This window comes from Phocoena phocoena, chromosome 7 (genome assembly GCF_963924675.1).
Source record: "Phocoena phocoena chromosome 7, mPhoPho1.1, whole genome shotgun sequence".
Lineage (NCBI taxonomy): Eukaryota > Metazoa > Chordata > Mammalia > Artiodactyla > Phocoenidae > Phocoena > Phocoena phocoena.
In genome coordinates this window covers 111,065,523-111,085,141 of record NC_089225.1, presented here as the reverse complement: position 1 = coordinate 111,085,141, position 19,619 = coordinate 111,065,523, and the positions used below count along the sequence as shown (strand labels likewise).

Sequence of the window (19,619 nt, the reverse complement as noted above, 5' to 3'; positions counted from 1 at the left end):
TGTTTAATACAGTAAATATCTATAGCTAGAACTCACATAAACAAAAGTTTTTGGGGATCATCAAAAATTATCAGGGGTGTCAAGAGCAACTAAGGCCAGAAGTTTGAGAACCGCTGTTACAGAGTCATCTGGAGAGCATGGGCATCTCCTCTAACCCTCAGATTCTGTTCTTCTGTGGATTAATGGAACTAACTTGCTCGTTTTTTCTTTCTATATATGGAATAAATATAACACTCGTATCCAAGTCAGTTTCTCTTGGAAAAATTAACTTCATTTCCCTTCTGAAATCCCTCAACATTAAATTTCAAAGTCTGCATTTTAAAACATAGAAACTATATGGTTACAGAAAAATATTACTATTTGGAACTCTTAACATACGGGGCCTTAGACTCGCTAAAATCTAAAGCATGCATGCGTATTTCATGCACTAGTCCTAAATCTGTAATTCGAACAATGCCATGCTTCTGTTTTATGTCAAAATCCTGTGTTTATCCTAAATTTCAAACAGGAAGAAATAGTTTGTGCTTCTGTCTTTTCATTTTTAACACAAGCACAGAGTATCTCAGTGATTAAAAAGAGAAAAAAAAAAAGGCAGAAAATTACAATCTGCTTCAAAGAGAGGTGTGTCTGTCTCACAGTCACAACTGCCTTGAGGAAGGAAACCTGTTCCTGAATGTCACCAGGTCCTTCTGCTTCTTAGAGACCGGATGTCTGGCCAGCAACTGGCAGGGAGCCCCTCTCCTAATAAGTATCACTCATTTCAGTGAACCTGACCAGAGCCAGCTAGTGGGGAATGCAGCAGAGAGGGCTGTGCCCATGGATGTTCATTCTGCCTTTTTTCCTCCTCAGGAACTTAACGGGCACATTTCCCGACTACCCTAAAGAAGAAGAAGGAGGTTCAGCTATTATTTTTTCCAACAAGACACGACAACAGGTACAAGTATGCGTGAGAAATAAAATGTAAATATATCATAATCGCGTTTCTTTAAACTTTAGAGATAATGACTTTTGCAGTGTTATTAGGTCTTGGTTATTTCCCTACAGATGTTTACCTGGAAGTACTTTGGTTGTTTGTCAACTAAGGTGCTTACAAAATTTTTTAGATGAATCCATGCTTTCTCCTGTCTTTGAAAGTGATGTGACAACACAGGAGTCTCATCTTCTTAGTCAGTGATGAGCAGCTCGATTCCAGGAACCCTTTATGTTCTGGTCCCTGCCTGCCTCCCAGTATCATTTCCTGTCCCCGTCACCCCATCTTCACACCGTCAACTCCAGCGGTCCACTTGCCCGTCCTCCTCGCCGCTCACGCCCCTTTAGTGCCTTCGTGCATCTCATGCTCTCCCCTCACTCCAGGATGCCTTCTGCCCTTCCTCCTCTGCTTAGCTCCTGCTTGCCTGTCAAGACTCAGCTCTTTGCCATATTAATGCTCTTCAAGAGAAACACCCTTGGACCATCTCTGTAGATGCTCTAGTGGCATTTGATGGTTGACACCCAAAGCTGCTTTTAGAAATGCCTTAATAAACCAGAAATAGGAACACTCTTCTTAACCTCAGAGTATTTATCATAGAAACCAAGAGAAGATTTGCATTACTCAACAGTGAAACGTTTAGAAGCATGACCATTAAAAGTGAAACTCAAGAAAAGAATAATTGCTATCAGCACTATTAGTTAATACTCTCTGGAAGTTCTAACAAATGCAATAACATAAGAAAAAGAAAAGAAGTTACAGATATTTAAAAAGTGGCGATTTTATTATTGTTTTCAGATTATGTGATGATATTCCTAGAAAACACAAACTTATCAAAAAATTATATTGACATATTATGCAGAGTTGTACAGAGTTATGCAGACAAAATTCACTGAAGAAAATGAAAGAAGACATGAATAAATAGACTGATGGTTTGTTTCTCTGGATAGAAGGATTCAATAAAATACACATTATCTTTCCATTGTTTATGCAGTTAGTGCAATTCCAATAAAAGCAAAACAATTTTTTATTGACAAAATTATTCTCAAGTTTATAGAGAAGAATGAATGCGTGACAATAACCAAAAAGTTTATGAAAAAGAACTGTAGTCAAGGGAACTTGCCTTACTTGGTATAAATCAAATTATGAAATTAAAATCATATGATAAAATGGAGAAAATATTAGCAATGTAGCTGACGTTAGGTATCTTTCATATGTAGAGTTCTTAGTAATAAGAAAAATCTGAACACCTCAGTAGAAAAGGCAAAAAATATTAAAGTAATTAAAAATTTTTTTAACTCACTAGGAAAGAAATTTAAATATAATATTACTGTATCTCTTTTCACCTATAGGATTGCTAAAACTTCTAACTTGTGATAATAATTGGAGTTGGTGAGCATGTGGAAAAAAGTCACTCTCGCACATTGTGGCTGGATACATAAATTAGCATGACATTTTTTGAGGGCCATGGGCCAAGTAAATATCAAAATACTTACTGTGTATACCCTTTAACCCATAAATGCTCTTCAAGGAATTTATACTAAGGAAAAAATAGAAACAAGTTGCTATAGATGGGCAACAACAAACTTTTTCTATTAGCAGCAAAATAGTAAATATTTGTGGAACATACAGTCTCTGCTGCAACTACTCAACTCTGCTATTATAACATGAAAGCAGAGACAATATGTAAATGAATGGGCATGGCTGTGTTCCAATAAAGCTTTATCTACAAACATGGGCAGCAGGCCAGATTTGGCCCATGTGATGTGGTTTGCTGATACTTGCCATAGGTGACTGAAACAGCTGTTCTTGTCTGCACTGTTCACAGCATTGACAGAGAAGAAACAGGCTGATGTTTGTTACTAGGGAATTAGTTAAGTAACATGAAACACTAACTAAGCAGCAGTAAAAACCATGCTCTAGATGAGGTTTTGTCAGCACGACTGACGCCACAGTCAGCATCCCTGGCTTCCTCTGCTTCCCCGCCTGAGCCCTCAGGATCAAGGGGAAGAGCTCTTCTCCCAACTCCCTGTCAAAAGCCAACATCAGCTCCCAAAGCCTTCTCTCCACCCTCCTGTCTCTCCCCTGAACTGTGTGACCACTTAATAACCACCCTCTTGTTGGCAGTTCGAGCCCTCCCTTGAGTGACTGTCATTTTGATGTGATGTTATTTCACTTTTTTACATGTTTAGGTCTTGTCCCTCCAGCTAAATCATCCGGCACAAGTTGTGTCTTGAAAGCCCATGACAAGCAGCCAGACATGTTTCATGTTAGTTTTTAAAGGTAACAATTATAGGATTAAGAATGTTGGTGGAATGTCTAAATTGTCCATCAGAAACTCTCAGAAGTAGAGTTAATGTCCAGTCAAACTAAAAGCAAAAGAAAACAGAAGACGTCTGGTTAATACGTACACTAAAATCAAACAAAGGGAGCCACAAAGCAGCATGACTTTAAAAGGCAGATGACTGAAGAGTCAGGACAGCATTGTGGTGAAGAATCCGAGTTCCACTAGGTCTGCATCCTTAGGCAAGCGACTCCCCCGCTGCGTCTCAGTTTTCTTGTCTGCAGATGGAGATGGTAAAAACACCTGCCTCCCTGGGCCGAAGCAATAATTAGATGAGATGATACACGTAAGGTACTCAGAACAGAGCTTGGCACCCTGAACTCATTCAGAAAGTCTTAGCAATTGTTACTCATGGAGGAGAGGGAGCAGGAGGGAGAGGAAGAAAGGAAGAGGCAGAAGAGGTAGACCAAACATAATCACATAATCACTATAACATACACGTAAACAGTCAAATTTATATTTGTAAAAACAAAACGGTGCAAATACTTTTTCTGAAGTGAGCATAATCACATTGATGCCAAGCCCCCCAAAAGATGGAATCCAAGTAGAACCCCAGCTCAGTCTTCCTTATGAGCATAAATGCAAAAATTCAAAGTGAAATATTAGCGAAACACTACAGTCAAGTGGTGTTTACTCCCGAACGCAAGCACTGCTGTGTTTTGGATGTTCTGTGAATACATTGCATCATATAAAGAGATCCAAAAGGGAAAACCATAAGCTCATCACTGTGGATGCTGAAAGGGCATTTTACAAATTCAACTCCCTTTCTTGATATTAAAAAATAAAACAAAAAATGGAATATAGGGATACCTCTTCAACATGACAAAATATTTCTTAGTTCAAAAGTTAATATCATGCTTAATGAAATTCACAAGAAACATTTCCACTGGTGTCATGAAAATACAAGGATGGCCATTATCGCCACTGACCCACAGGATCTACTGAACACTGCTACACAAGAGGAAGAATGTAGAGATAGAGAATTGGAATGGAAGAGGGGAAATGGTCACTTTTTGCAGATATGTTCTGTACTTAGAAAAGCAAAGAGAATAAACTGAAAAACGCCTTAAACAATATGAGAAGTAAGACGGGGAGTTACAAAATTAATATGCAGAAAGAGAAAGCTTTTCGAAGTTCAAACAGCAGCTACATGGAAAATATATTAAAAGAGTCCATTTAGGGCTTCCCTGGTGGCGCAGTGGTTGAGAGTCCGCCTGCCGATGCAGGGGACACGGGTTCGTGCCCCGGTCTGGGAAGATCCCACATGCCACGGAGCGGCTAGGCCCGTGAGCCATGGCCGCTGAGCCTGTGCTCTGCAACGGGAGAGGCCACAACAGTGAGAGGCCCGTGTACCGCAAAAAAAAAAAAAAAAGAGTCCATTTACAATGGCAGCAATGACACGAAGATAAAATATCCAGGAATACATTTGATAATAAATGTGTGTTCTATGGGAAGAAAAGCTTAAAACATTCTGAAGAATGAAAATGAGCAGATGGAAAAGCATATTGTGTTCTTAGGTAGGAATACTCAATGTTATAAATACTTCCACACTCCCAAACATCATCTATACATGTAGTGCGATCCAAATAAAAATACCAATAGCATTTTGCTGGAGTGGGGAGTCAGGGCATGCAGAGGGTGACTAATTTGATTCTAAAGTTTAGGTAGAAAGTAAATAACCAGGAATAACTAGTAAAATTCTGAGAACAAAGGGTAATGAGGAGGAACCAGCCCTGCCAGGTATTAAAACATGTTTTAAAGAGCCCATTGATACAGGCACATGACTAAATGAAAAAGAAAAGAAAATCAAGAAATATATCCAAATACACATGGAAATTTAATATATAATAAAGAAGCATCTCATCTTTCTTGCAGAAGGAAAAGAAAAAAGACCATTTAATGAATGGTATTATAATAACCAGGTTGTCAACTGGAAAAGAAGAAAATTAATCTCTATCTCTTGGTACTTTAGCCCAGAATGATTCCAAATGGATCAAAGATTTAAATGTCAAACAAAACAAAAACACAAAAGAACCAGAAGCAGCCAACAAAGAAATATGTCATAACCTCAGAGTGGGAAAGACCTTTTTACCTCTGTCGCACAACCCAGGAGACATAGAAGAGAAAAAACATAAATTAAACTACATTAAAAAAAATTTTTAACCTGCGTGGCAAAACCGACCCCAAGTAAAGTCAAATGACAGATGACACACCGCAAGAATTATTTGTAATGAGTATCACAGATAAGAGATCAGTTTTCTAATATATAAAGAGCTCCTGCAGCTCTATAAGAAAAAACTCAATAACCCAATATTTTTAAAGCCAAAGGATATGAACAGTTCTCAGAAATGAAAATCTAAATGGATTTGAAACATAATAAAAGATGTTCAACATATGAAAAGACAATCAACCTCACACGTATAAGAGAAATGCAAATTAAAGCTACACTGACAGACAAAATTGATAGATTAAACCTCATCAAAATTTAACACTTTGGGGCTTCAAAAGATGCCATTAAGAAAATGCAAATACAAGAACAGACTGGAAGAAGATATTTGAAAACTTATACTTGATAAAGGATTTGTATCCAGAATGTACAAAGAACTCTTACGTTTCAATAATAAGACAAACAATCCAATCAAAAAATGAGCAAAAGACTCGAATAGACAATTCACAAATGAATATATATGAATAGCTAATAGGCACATGGAAGGATGCTCAACACTGTTAGTCATTAGGAAGATGAAAATTAAAACTATAATAAGGTACCATTTCACAACCACTAGGATGGCTGTAATTAAAAAAAAAAAAAAAAAAGACAATAACAAATGTTGAGGATGTAGAGAAGAGGCAATCCCCCTACATGGCTGGTGGGGATGTAAAGTGGTGCAGCCACTTTGGAAAACCAGTTGGTCAATTTTTTAAAAGTTAAATACAAATTTACCAAATGACTCAGCACTTCCACTCTTAGGACTTTATCCAAGAGAAATGAAAACATATGTCCATGAAAAAAAAAATTGTATGTGAATACTTATAGGAGCATTACTCATAATAGCCAGAATTTTGAAACAACCTAAATATCCATCCGTTGGTGAATGGGTGGGTGGAATGTGGTATATCCATGCGATTGAATATTATTCAGCCATGAAAAAAGAACAAACGATTTATACATGCTATAACTTGGGGGAACCTCAAAAGCATGATGCACAGTGAAAGAAGCCAGACATGAGAGACCACATAGTATACAATTCTGTTTATATGAAATGTCCACAAAGAGTAAATCTATGGAAGCCGAAAGTTGATTAGAGCCTGGGGAGAAGGGCAGGAGAGGGAAGACAGATTAACAATGAATGGACATGAGGGGATCTTAGTAGTGGGGTGATGGAAATGTGCTAAAGATGATTTATGGTGATGGTTGCACAACTTAATAAATTTACTAAATAATGATTGAATTGTACACGTGAAATGGGTAAATGTAGAAAATGTAAAATACATGTATCTTCAAAAAGAAAAATAAAACAGGTAGCAGGCCAGATAGGACCTTTAGTCCCCTTAGTTTACCAAAAACGTGATGGCTGACTTAATAGGCACTAAAGTGCACCTCTAATTTTGGGAGGTTTTGCTATAGTTGAAAAGCACGAGCAAAATAAATTCCATATTGACACCTAAAAAAAAAACCCCAAAACAAATACAACAACATGCCATTTTTCACCCGTTCAGCTGGCAAACATAAGCGCCGTGTCGGTGAGCATGTGGGGAAGTGCGTAGTTGCCGGCATCGCTGGCAGAAGTAAATCAGCAGAACCCGGTGGAGGCCGTTTGATGGTATTATACCTGTATGTGCACGTGATCCAGCGTTTCTCCTCGTGGGAATGATCCTGCACGTATGCTCGCACACTTGCAAAATGACATTTGCATGCGTTGATTCATGGCAGCTTTGTGGGTAATAGCAAAAGATTGGAAATAACCTTAATTTCCATTGGTAGGAGAACGGTCAAATAAGTTACGAATGGGGAGTAAACATTTCACTGCATGCTCTTTCGTAACTTCTGAAGTGTGGATGGTGTAAATGTTTTATCTATTCAAAATAGTAAACTGGGTAAAGATCTAGAGGGAACAAACAATGCTATTGATGCAGTCGATACACTGAATTTTATGCTTCACAAATAAGGATTTTATCCTCTTTTCAGATGCATATATATATATATATATATTCAAGTTTCTGAACGTTTCCAAACTTCCGAGAACCAAAACATGTCGATTTTCCATAAGTGCACCAGAGCATAAAAGTCCTGGCAGCCACAGTTTGGTTCTATGAGTGGAGGTGAGCCTGATCCCCAAGGAAAACATTGTTATTCTGATAACAAGGGACTTTTAATCCTATCTAAGGACACCCTTTTTATTACCAAATAATGTGCACAACATATACGTCACCTCAACTCCCCCTCGCCGAGCGCCCCCCGCCCCTGCAAAATCTTCATTAGAGCCTAGGGGATGGGTGAGCCTCAGGATGGTGTGGAGTTATACACATGACTATAGGTTTTATTTTTTTAAGTCCAGATGGTGCCTGAATAGTCTGCTTTGTTCATGATAAAGCTGGTTTGAACACTTTTAAAGGTATGAAGTAAGCTCCTAAAAACAACATAGCTATAAATTCAAAACTACAATACTAGAAAATAAACTTCAGCATTTTAGTAAATCACAGTAAGGCATAATCAAAGCAGGCTTGATCCCAGGAGGATGGTTTAGTACAACACACTAGGGGTGAAATGATATTAGCCCTATTTTTTAAGTGCATACCTTGCTCTCCAAAAGTAACCACTGGACTGAATTTGGTGTTTATCATTCCCTTACATTTCTTACACTTTGACTCTGTGTGTATGTATCCTGAAACCGTAACCGTCAAGTATCATTTTTTTGTTTCACTAGATGCATTTCACAACGAAGGAGAAATTTAGAGATATCGTTCAGCATCGTGCCTCTTTACTTTCTGCATTATGCAGGTCATCCTGGTTAGCACCTGTTTGAATCCTGGCTCAAGCCACTTGCTAGCTGTGTGTGTTGACCGTGTGACTGAACGCTCTGTGCCCCATTTCCCTCATCGATAAAACAGATCGATAACAGCTTCCACTCGTGGGCTGTGCTTGGCAGTAACTGAGCTCGTCTTTGTGACGCTCTTAGAGCCATGCCTGGCGATCATTAGTGCCGTGGATGGAAGTGTTGACTTCATTCTAAAGCTGAGGAAACTGAGGCTCAGAGAGGTTATCCTGCTTGTCTCAGTCACATGACCAGTGATGAGCAGAGCCCGAGGGTCAGACAGGCTATGTGTCCCATCACGGTCACCATCCTACCTCCCAGAATTCACAGTGGGAGAGAGCTCAGTAAATACCTGCTGTATTGAATGGAATTATATAGCTTTTTACAGACTTCCACTAATTCTCCGGTGATGCTAATCCTATGTGAACCAGGTATTTTTTAACCAATATTTTAAATTTTAGGAGAACAAATGGATTTTCGTAGGAAATACAAATTAAATCACAGGTGAAAGACACCAACTCTGAGGAGAGATGAATGATCGTATATGGAGTCCAAGCAGGAGTTCTTGGCTGGGATTTGGGGAAGAGGTGTGCGTGGGCCTGGTGCTTGGGCTGCGGCTGAGATGCTGGCGGAGCCGAGACCTTTCCTGGTGTTCGTGGAACCCCTGGGAGCCAGAGCAGCTCTGAACCCACAGGGAATGGGTTCAGAAATGTCCACCCTCTCTATATATCTGCCCTCCAAGATCCCACTGCTGCCTCCACTGATGAATCCAACCAAAGGCAGATGGCAGGAGGGAGACCAATGCTGCTAGGAGGGCTGGGTCTGTGGGCCCAGAGCAGGGACACTGCACAAATACTTCCTTCCAGACGGGAAAAAGAGTCCTCATCTCGATCCAACTCTATGAAAAAGCCACGATGATTTTGTTTTTTACCAGGTTATCGAGGATATTATTGCAAGCCAAGAAGAGGAGGAAAAAACCAAAAAGAAGAAAGAGGAAGAGAAACCCAAAAAAGGCAAAAAAGGAAAGGAAAAGAAAGAAACAAAGGAAAAAATTAAGGTAACGTATTTGGAATTTGAGAAATTGGGGATTTTTTTGCTTTTTTGCTTTAAATCCGTGGAATAACCTCAAATTTGTTGAGACTATAGTCACTCGTTTCCTTGGGAACCATGCTATCTACCAGCTGTTTTCCTTTTTTTTCTTTTTTTTTATGAAAGCTGACACTTTTATTTTCTTATTTGTTATTTATTTTATACATATTCGTGTATATATGTCAATCCCAGTCTCCCAATTCGTCCCACCACCACCGCCCCGCCACTTTCCACCCTTGGTGTCCGTATGTTTGTCCTCTGCATCTGTGTCTCTGTTTCGGCCCTGCAAACCAGTTCGTCTGTACCGTTTTTCTAGATTCCACATTTGTGCGTTAATATATGATACTTGTTTTTCTCTTTCTGACTTACTTCACTCTGTATGACAACCTCTGGGTCCATCCACGTCTCTACAAATGACCCAATTTTGTTCCTTTTTATAACTGAGTAATATTCCATTGTATATATGTACCACATCTTCAGTTTTTGCTTTTCATGTTGGTCAACAGTTGCCATCTTTTCTATGACTCATAAATACCTATTAGGATGAGGAGTGGTTTCAGCAACTCAGATACTTTACATTATTCACAAATGTGATAGCTCTGAATTTTCATTCTTCAAGATAAATGATTCCACTCATCTTTTCTCAAGGGTAGAGATAAGGAACAGTTCTTGGCAAACTAAGTGACCACTACAAAGTCAAAATAATTGTGTCTGCTTTCACCAAAGTGTGTTCATTTCAATTTATCACTTCACGTCGACATCTTGGACCTGTTTTAACAGGACTTGTTTCTTACTACCCAAAGGAAAGCAGAGTTCAGAGTCACTGCGGGCCGGGCATGCCCTGTGCAATGGGGTTGCTGGGTGGTGGGCGGGCAGGGGGGTGCTGCTGTCCTGGGTGCGATCGGAGGGGTTTTCGCCCTCAAACATGTGGAGAGACCACTGCCAGGGTGGTGGTTCTCTCTCTGCATAAACTCCTTCTTTGGGAAATGGAATTCAGTCTGAAAGCTAACGTCATCTGAAAACGTGAATATGTTCACTGTAGTGGCCGGCCCAGACAGATACTGCTTCACAGCTGACCAAAACCCTGATCTGAATCGGAGTGGATCCCGAAAGGTTGTGTCCCTCTGTGACTGTCCAGAAGCAGAGGCCCAGCTCTAGCTCGGGCAGCCGTGGCCCTGACCCTCATGTTCTGAGGATGCCCACTGACGCACAGACTCACAAATTTCTCTGTGGGAGAAGCAACTCACTGGGGTCTGGTAGATACATCTGGGACGTCTGGTGCATCACAGTGAGAGAGAGATTGGACGGGCTATGTAGTCAAGGACCAAGGAGGCAGAAGTTGTGAGCATGGGAGAGGGGGTGATGGTGAATATAAATGTCAATACTCAGAGTCCACGAAAATGCAAGTGATAAAAGCCAACCTCTTGTTTAAAATCCTTTGGCTTGATTGAGGCCGACACTGCAGGCGAGGGTCCCTTTCCAGTGGTCACACCTGCAAGGTGATATGCGGAAATCAAGCACCTGCCCCTGCTGTCCTGCCCTCTCTAACTGTGTTCCATTGTTTTGCTGTGCGGACAAAAGAAGAGAGACCCCTCCCCACTCATTTTGAGAACAGCCCACTCCACTGTAGTAGATGCTGAATGGGGCCCCTCTGATGCCCCCTTCAGGACCAAGGGGCTCAATCCCCAGCTACCCAGGATGCGGTGCTGACCCCTCACACTTAGTCCCTCCCCAGGAACTGTTCAGGGTCTAGGGGGGTGCTTCAAGTGAAGTGAGCCGCCACCACAGGGCACGGGCCTTCAAGGACAGTCACATTAGGGACTTCCCTGGCGGTCCAGTGGTTAAGAGTCTGTGCTTCTACTGCAGGGGGCACGGGTTCAACCCTGGGGGAACTGAGATCCCGCAGGCCTGCACGGTGCGGCCAAAAATAAATGAATAAATAAATAAATGAAATGAAATGCAATGAAGAAATAGCATCATCTTGGGGAAGAAAAAAAAAGATACTCGTGTGAGGGCGCAGAGACCCAGCCCTCAGCCCCGGGCAGCTCTTCAGCTCCCCCTCTACCCAGTTCAGCTCCCCCTCTGTCCAGCTCAGCTCCCCCTCTACCCAGTTCAGCTCCCCCTCTGTCCAGCTCAGCTCCCCCTCTACCCAGTTCAGCTCCCCCTCTGCCCAATTCAGCTCCCCCTCTACCCAGTTCAGCTCCCCCTCTGTCCAGTTCAGCTCCCCCTCTACCCAGTTCAGCTCCCCCTCTGTCCAGCTCAGCTCCCCCTCTACCCAGTTCAGCTCCCCCTCTGTCCAGCTCAGCTCCCCCTCTACCCAGTTCAGCTCCCCCTCTACCCAATTCAGCTCCCCCTCTACCCAGTTCAGCTCCCCCTCTGTCCAGCTCAGCTCCCCCTCTACCCAGTTCAGCTCCCCCTCTACCCAATTCAGCTCCCCCTCTACCCAGTTCAGCTCCCCCTCTGTCCAGCTCAGCTCCCCCTCTACCCAGTTCAGCTCCCCCTCTACCCAATTCAGCTCCCCCTCTACCCAGTTCAGCTCCCCCTCTGTCCAGCTCAGCTCCCCCTCTACCCAGTTCAGCTCCTCCTCTGTCCAGCTCAGCTCCCCCTCTACCCAGTTCAGCTCCCCCTCTGCCCAGTTCAGCTCCCCCTCTGTCCAGCTCAGCTCCCCCTCTACCCAGTTCAGCTCCCCTTCTGTCCAGTGCTACTTCTCTCCCTCCCTCCCTTGCAGGTGATGTTCCCAAAAAACCACCTGCACGTTCTCTGTCTCAGTGTTTCCAGGGAACCCCACCCAAGGGACCAGCTATTTGCTCTGTCTCATGGACTCACAAAGCTTTCAACCTTGTTACCTTTGTGATATTTTAAAAAGGGTCTATTTTCCCTTTATGGAGATTAGTTGAAATATTCAGATGTTTTTATATGAGGTCTTTCCCAAGTTTTCTGACTATATATATGGGGCTGGCAACTGAGAGATGACCAAGTGTTATAAAAATACTCAAAGAATAACCATACAGCTCTGCTGTTGTGGTTAGGGTTAGGGTTAGGGGTGAGTCAGATAGCAAGTTAAACAAAACTCGTTTCCTCTGTTTCCTGCCTTACCCTCCAACCAGGATGAATAATAGACGTCTTTTTCTACAGGTCAAAATACTAATTTCCACACAAGGATTTGAATAGCTGGTCTCAGGAATGCTTCCTGATTCTTTAAGAATGATTTTAGAATAAGACTTTAAAAGTCAATGGAAAAGGTAATCTGATCTATAAGAAACATACCAACATCATTTAATTGCATCAAGCTTTCGTAGAGATTAACATTTCACATTTTAATAACCACATTGTCACTGTGTAGACCTATACTTTTCATATAAATTCATTTGTAAGTAATTCTGAAGGATTTTCCCCATGATTTGCAACTACTTCATAAATGCTGATGTACTCAAACTTTGCTTTTTTGTCCAAAACCATTCATCATTAAGTGACTATTTAATAGCTAGTTAATAAAACACTATCACTCAACAGAGACCAGATTGTGTAGCAGATAGTTTCAGATTTTTATGGAACAAGCTTCACTAACAGTGAATTTTAATTTGCAAGTGTCAAACTCACTCATGCATATTTAGAGGAAGAGATGCTTAGAATAAAATTGAAATTCTTCCAGTTGTCCCTTTTCTTAGGCACTGCTTCAAAATTATCTTGCCAGGTGGAGGAGGGTTTTAAAAATTAACTGTATCAAGTGAGCTGTCTTTTGGGTTTTTTTTTTTTTTCTGGAACAAATTAGAATTTTACGGGTGCAGGCAGAACAGTAGGGCAATAGGTGGTCTATGGGTTCCCTGGAAACACTGAGATGGAGAACATGCAGGTGGTTTTTTGGGAACATCACCTGCAAGGGAGGGAGGTAGAGAAGTAGCACTGGACAGAGGTGGGGGAGCTGAACTGGGTAGAGGGGGAGCTGAACTGGGTAGAGGGGGAAGCTGAACTGGGTAGAGGGGGAGCTGAACTGGGATGCATTTGCAAAGGAGCATAAATATCCAGGGAGTAGCTGTTGGGAGGGGCCTGGAGGGTGAGTGGATCGTAAGGCTGGGCGGGGGCAGTATTCCAGGCAATCTCCAAGCCACATAACCAGAGGACAACTTCAGAGCATGGATGACAGGAGGCCAGGATAGCTATGCAGTGTGTGGAACCCGGAAAGGCTGCAGCAGGCAATGAGTGATCCCTTGGGGGGCCTGGCAGAGACTTCTGCAGAGAGAAGATGGACAAAGAGAAGACCCGGTGAAAAAGCTGAAAAGACAAGCTAGACTAGGAGAAAGTATTTTCAAATTATATATCTGACAAATAATTTGTATCTAGAATATATAAAGAATTCTCAAAATTCAACAGTAAGGGAAACAAATGTCTTTCTTTGAAATCTTTTGTTTTAAATCCATCTCTAAAAGTATTGAGGATTGCAGATAAGGAGATCCCCTTAAACGAGGGCTTTGATAGAGGAGATGCTGGTGGCAGAAGGACATTTTCTGCAGACCAATAGCAATCTCTGCAAATATGCTTTCAATACCAACATAATTTTATTTGCCTCACTCTGGACCTCATGTTGGCTTTAGAAACAAAAATACAGAAAAAGAGCACTCTGTAATCCATCCCTACGATTCTTTTCTCTTTCTTGTTTTTCAATGTTCCGTGTGTTCAACCATTTGGAGCTACTTTCAGTGGTTTTGTCCTGCCCATGACACATGCTCACGCAAATACTAAGGAGTCTTCTGTAAGTTTCCTCCAGCCATAAAATGACCTGACGTGGTGCTCACTTCTTCTGGAAAGATCCTTGGACCTTGCAGCACAATTAGCTTGAAAAGCTATTGTTTGTCTGCAGTGCCCCCCAGCCGCTCTGTCCACAGTGCCCCTTGGCCCAAGGAGGTGCTCCACATTGAACCGTGGAGCCAACCACGTTCTTATGTAATTTGAGAGTATTTCAAACCAAATTTTGCACTACTTCACGCAGATGGAAAAGTGAGTGTCATGGGTCTCCAGAGGCTGCTGTCAGGAACAAGGATTTCATTATGGAAATATACATACCGAGCATCTTCTGTGTCCACTGAAGTGCAGTAAGAGAGGGGATATAAGGAAGTGAGAGTCTTCTGGGCTGTAGAGGCAGGGGCTCTTAACCCAGGGAACACAGACCCTATGGATACACACCCTGAAATTGTACGGAATTATGCGAGATGCATTCTCCTGGGAAGAAGGTGTATGGGTTTTCTTTGTGTTTTCAAAGGATTCTTCCCTCTACAAAGCTCAAAAACCACTGCATACGGAAAGGGCATATTGGGTTGTTTAAGGGAAGGGCCAAGAGAAGCACTGCGGACTCAGAAGAGAGTGAGGCTCTATAAGCGTTGGACAAGGTGGAGGCTTCCCGGAGCGGGTGGCATCTCAGGAGAGCTACAGGAGTGTACGCACATCTCGTCATCTCAGGGGAACAAAATCTCCCGGCCGCTGCCCCGCCTCCTGCCCTGCGCGTGCAATCTCTTCTTCCCGCAGCAGCCAGAGTGCCCGGACCCCAGCGTAACTCTGATCAGCACTGCTAGCAACGCTTGAAACTCAGGAGCTGTACAGTATTTATTTCTGAAGGAATGAGGAGGTACTCAGGTGAGGACCCTAGGGTGGAAGTGGTAGATGGAAAAACATGGAAAAGATGCAGGAGATATGGCAAAGGATAACCAGCCTGGTGGACTAGGTGTTTGAGGTGGAGACGGAGACCAGGAGTTGAGGTGACTTCCAAGCGTCTTGAGCAGCAGGAACTGGCTTCAGAACCTCGATGGTGGGACATCCAGGTAGATGTCCGACAATCAGCTGGAGGTTCAGCATGAACTCAGGCGGGGTCAAGACATGGTGTAGTTGCAGGAATTGCCCCTGTGCAGGAAACCCTAGTGAAGGCGGGAGGGTGGGTGGGTTTTAGGAAAATCAGTGTGGGTATATGTTGGAGGATCTGGATTACATCCACCTATGAGGGCAGGGGGAAGAGGTGAAACCAACCAGGGAGACGGAAACAGCCTGGCGCAGGGAGAAATTCAGCGCGATGATTCTCCTATTTAATTTTCCACCTGGGTGAATTTCTAGAAGGAGGAAAGGAACATTTCCCTTCTGTTCCCCTCAGTCCATTCACCATGAGAAGTGAAAACTAAGAATACGATGGAGGCAGAGTCAGGAGACTCTTTAAAGAGAAGGGACCGCTGGTGTCAAATGCCGCAGAAAAGTCAAGGAGGAAGCTTGAGAAAGGAAGCGTGGTGACGAGCACATCACTGGGACTATTTCAGGAGAGTGGAGCAAGGGCGGCAGGTGACAGGCAGGCAGGGGACTCTGGCTGAGACATGTGGGCAGCTGGTGGACACACCTCCTTCAAGAAGTTGCAAAATGATGACTTTAGTTGAGAGAGGACTTTAAGATGGGGAAGAACTGTAAATGTGCCGGGACCAAGGGAAAAGTGCCCCTGGCCTGGGAGAGCTTAAAATTATCAGGAGGTGATGCCGAATAGAGTAAGACAAGGTTTCTGTGCAGCCAAAGGCAGTCGAGGAGGAGCCGGGAGAGACACGGGCATTTGAAGAAGTGAGAAGAGTGTGGAGAAGGGGAGCCCGTTGTATTCAAATGGCCTCTGTCCTCTCAGTATGACAGGAAGCAAGTTTGAAACTGGTGTGACACTGCTCAGCTCTGAAGGACACAGCGAGGTACATGCAAAGACAACAGGCAGGTGGAGAACCCACCTACACGGGGACCGCCTCGGGCTTCAGTTGCTACAGCTGTCCCACCGCACCAGCTGGGTGTCGCCCGGACCAGAACCAGACTGATTCAGGTGGACTGTGTTCTCTGGACCCTGATTTCCTAAACTGTGACTTTCTGGAAAGGTCATAGAGATTTCCTTCCAGGAGAAGTAAGCGCTCAAGACGGGAGGATCCCGGGATTCCTTTGCTGGCCTGGCCCTACCCTGCCAAGGCTCATCTCATTAGCATATCAAGCATTATATAACGTCACTCAAGCAGTACGCGTTCAACGGAGAGGGGGAAAGAATCACTGATTAGCAGAAAGAGAAAAATAAATAGAAGTTGCCCTTGCACCATGACCCAAAGTTAATGTCATTAACATGTTGGTGTATATACCCTTCCAGAAATTTCTTTATGCATATATATATATAATATATATATATATATATATATATATAGTTTCTTAAGATACATTATTTCCAGTAACTGTTAATTGTCACATCCTGTGGAGATGTGAAGTCAAGATACAGGTAAGGATTCTAAGCAGGAGCATGTCAGTTAAGCTACGAGAAGGCTGAGTGTTAGCTTGAGCTAAGTCTTCTTAAAGGGCAAGGAGGTCAGCCAGGTGGACAGAGGTAAGAGTGGCTCCCCCAGCAAAGGGGGCCTGTGAGGCCTACAGAGGTGGGCGCCGAGCCTGGGTGGTGGTGGGTGGGCTGGGGAAGGAGACAAGCTGGTGGTCTGGATGGCCTGAGGGAGAAAGTAGTATATTCCACAGTAATAGCCAGGAAGGTCCTTCTGACAAAAATTAAACCTAGATATCCACAGAGAAAATTGGGACAGATGTATTGAGGACATTGCTATACATTTTTAGACTTCAAATTGTAGGTTTTGTCGGATCTGCCGTACATCTTTCATGTGGGAAGGCCAAAAAGGTTGAGTAACTGATTCTCTAGTCTCAATGGAATGTGAGAGCGGAAAAGGCAAATGACATTCTAAATGCAAGCTTGAAAACAGTTATGAGATGATGAAGTATTTTTACAAGTCAAATTTCATGAGATATCACATTATTTTCATACATGTTTATTTTTAAAGGCAGTTTTTAATGATGATAGCTTCTGGGCTGATTTTTTCACTTCTGGATCTAAAACCGGATTATAATTTCACTCTCAGCTCAGTGGGAAGTAATCAGCCTCTTCCCAGTCACAGCAGCCTCACTCCTACCCCAGGACAGAGACCCTAAGGGAACCATCAGATAATCTGAAAGGCACAAGCGATCAGTTGGACTTTTGGACTTGTATGTTAATAGGTATATGCTGAAACACATACCCCCATTTAAAAAACGGAACAAGGGGCTTCCCTGGTGGCGCAGTGGTCGAGAGTCCGCCTGCCGATGCAGGGGACGCGGGTTCGTGTCCCGGTCTGGGAAGATCCCACATGCCACGGAGCGGCTGGGCCTGTGAGCCATGGCCGCTGAGCCTGCGCGTCCGGAGCCTGTGCTCCGCAACGGGAGAGGCCACAGCAGTGAGAGGCCCGCGTACCGCAAAAAAAAAACGGAACAGGGACTTTCCAGTGGTTAAGTCTCAGCGCTTCCACTGCAGGGAGCACGGTTCGAGCCCTGGTCGGGGAACTAAGATCCCGCATGCCGCATGGTGTGGCCGAAAAAATTAAAAAAAAAAAAAAAAAACGGAACAGTTGTGACACTACTTGAATTTTGACACTTACCCACTAATGTGAAGTGCCGACCGTCCCTCCACCCACAGACCACCTCAGATGCACCCGTTGGCTAGTAGAAAATTTCAAGAGGGCTTCTGTTCATCTGAGTCCCTCTTTAAGCCAGGCTAGAAATCATCCTAAGGGTTAACATTTGGGGAGGGGCGTGGCCAGGCACACTGTTTACCTCCGTCTGCTCTCCTAACTTCACCAAGACAAATACCTAGGATACGATATTTGACAATGAAAAATCTTTTGGAATCCTCTGCATTTTTCTCTGTATCGCTATCTCATTGATGATGATTAAGGAAAAAAATTGTGCTGTATAAGGACCCATGTCACACAATAGATGGTAACTTACTAAAAATTGTCAGTTTCAGTGATATTTACAACATTTCTGAACGAATGCAAAGGCTGGACATGTCTAAGACTCTGTCTCTTATTGGGACTCACTGGGCCTACAGGGTGGCAACACCAGGGCACTCGGGTCAGCAGACAGTGAGATGGAGCCAGGGCGCGTGGAGGGCTCAGGACCTGGCCGGCGTGGGCTGGAGCCAGGAGTCGCAGGACCCAGGTCCACTGGGACCAGCTCCTCTGTCCACCCCCTTCTCTGAAGAAGGCCGTATGGTGGCTGGGACCACCTGCAGGCAGAGTCCCCTGCCTGCCTGTCATCTGTGTGCCCCCGCCAGTGCAGAGGGAGCCAATGTGGCTGCCCAGTCTAGCTCCTTGGGGTGAGGCTGCTCCAGGAGAGGCATGTCTCTCTGGTTAGAACACTCTCCAGCCACTCGGCTGAGCTGGGAGTTGTGCCCGAGAAGCTTCCATCAGAAAGGGATGTTGTTCAAGGCAGGCACCATTGACAGGTGCAACTGTACTTGTATGACCCCTTCACGGTGAAAGATTCAGGAAAAAAAAGTGACTTTGGAGTTGAGAGGGTAAAACCTCCTCATGGAATTTCTCTCTCCCAATAATTGTCAAAATGAGAAAGATATTAAGTGTTTAAAACAGCAACCAAAGGAAAGGATATGTCCAATGAACTATTGACCAAAGGAAGAAGTATCTCTGAAAAGGAAAGCAGACGTGTTCCATCGTGCTTTCTCTCTGGTTAAAAGGTGTCTCCTGTGACGGCCAGTTATGTCATTACCACGTGGAAAGTCGTGGGAACCGCTAACGTCCACTGTCATTCTGTGCAATCAGGATCAGATGTTTCCAAAACTGGTCTTAACAGTGTTTTACTCCCCTTGAGAACTTGATATTTATTATAGAAATAAAGCTGTACAAATAGACCTATAAATCTTATTTTTACTTGCATGCGTTAAACACCTAGAGAACAGGCCTGATGCTGGTTCCATATGGGGTACAAAACGTCAGCAAGACGGAATCCTCCTCCATGGGGGCCCACAGCCCAAGAGAGCAGCTAAGACAGGAACACAAACAGCCCATAGTATGCACAGAGAAACAGGCGCCAGGAAGGAGGAGCAGATCCTGCTGAGCAAGGGGAGAGTCTTTTTGACCTGGGACAATCCAGGACAGCTTCACAGAGGAGGGGATATTTGCCTCAGACCTAAGAAGAATTTTCCACAGAAGAAGATGGGACAATGAATTCTGGTCAGAGATAGGTGGGCACCCTGACGCCCTCCGGCCTGTGCCCGTGCTCCAGCCAGAGTCATGACCCGACAGGCAGATCCATTCATGCCAGGCTCCTGCGGGGACCCCCAGGTGGCTGCCCTGCTCTCAGA

At 43.7% G+C, this 19,619-nt stretch overlaps 1 protein-coding gene across 1 annotated transcript in view; it reads left to right on the top strand.

Annotated features, from left to right (window-relative positions):
• Positions 1 to 19,619, top strand: part of IQCA1 (IQ motif containing with AAA domain 1) — a 168,458-nt gene that overhangs the window by 62,977 nt on the left and 85,862 nt on the right. Inside the window, exons 7-8 of the mRNA XM_065880633.1 lie at positions 850 to 934; positions 9,282 to 9,404. Coding sequence (XP_065736705.1) covers positions 850 to 934; positions 9,282 to 9,404 — 208 coding nt within the window. The remainder of the gene's footprint in view (positions 1 to 849; positions 935 to 9,281; positions 9,405 to 19,619) is intronic.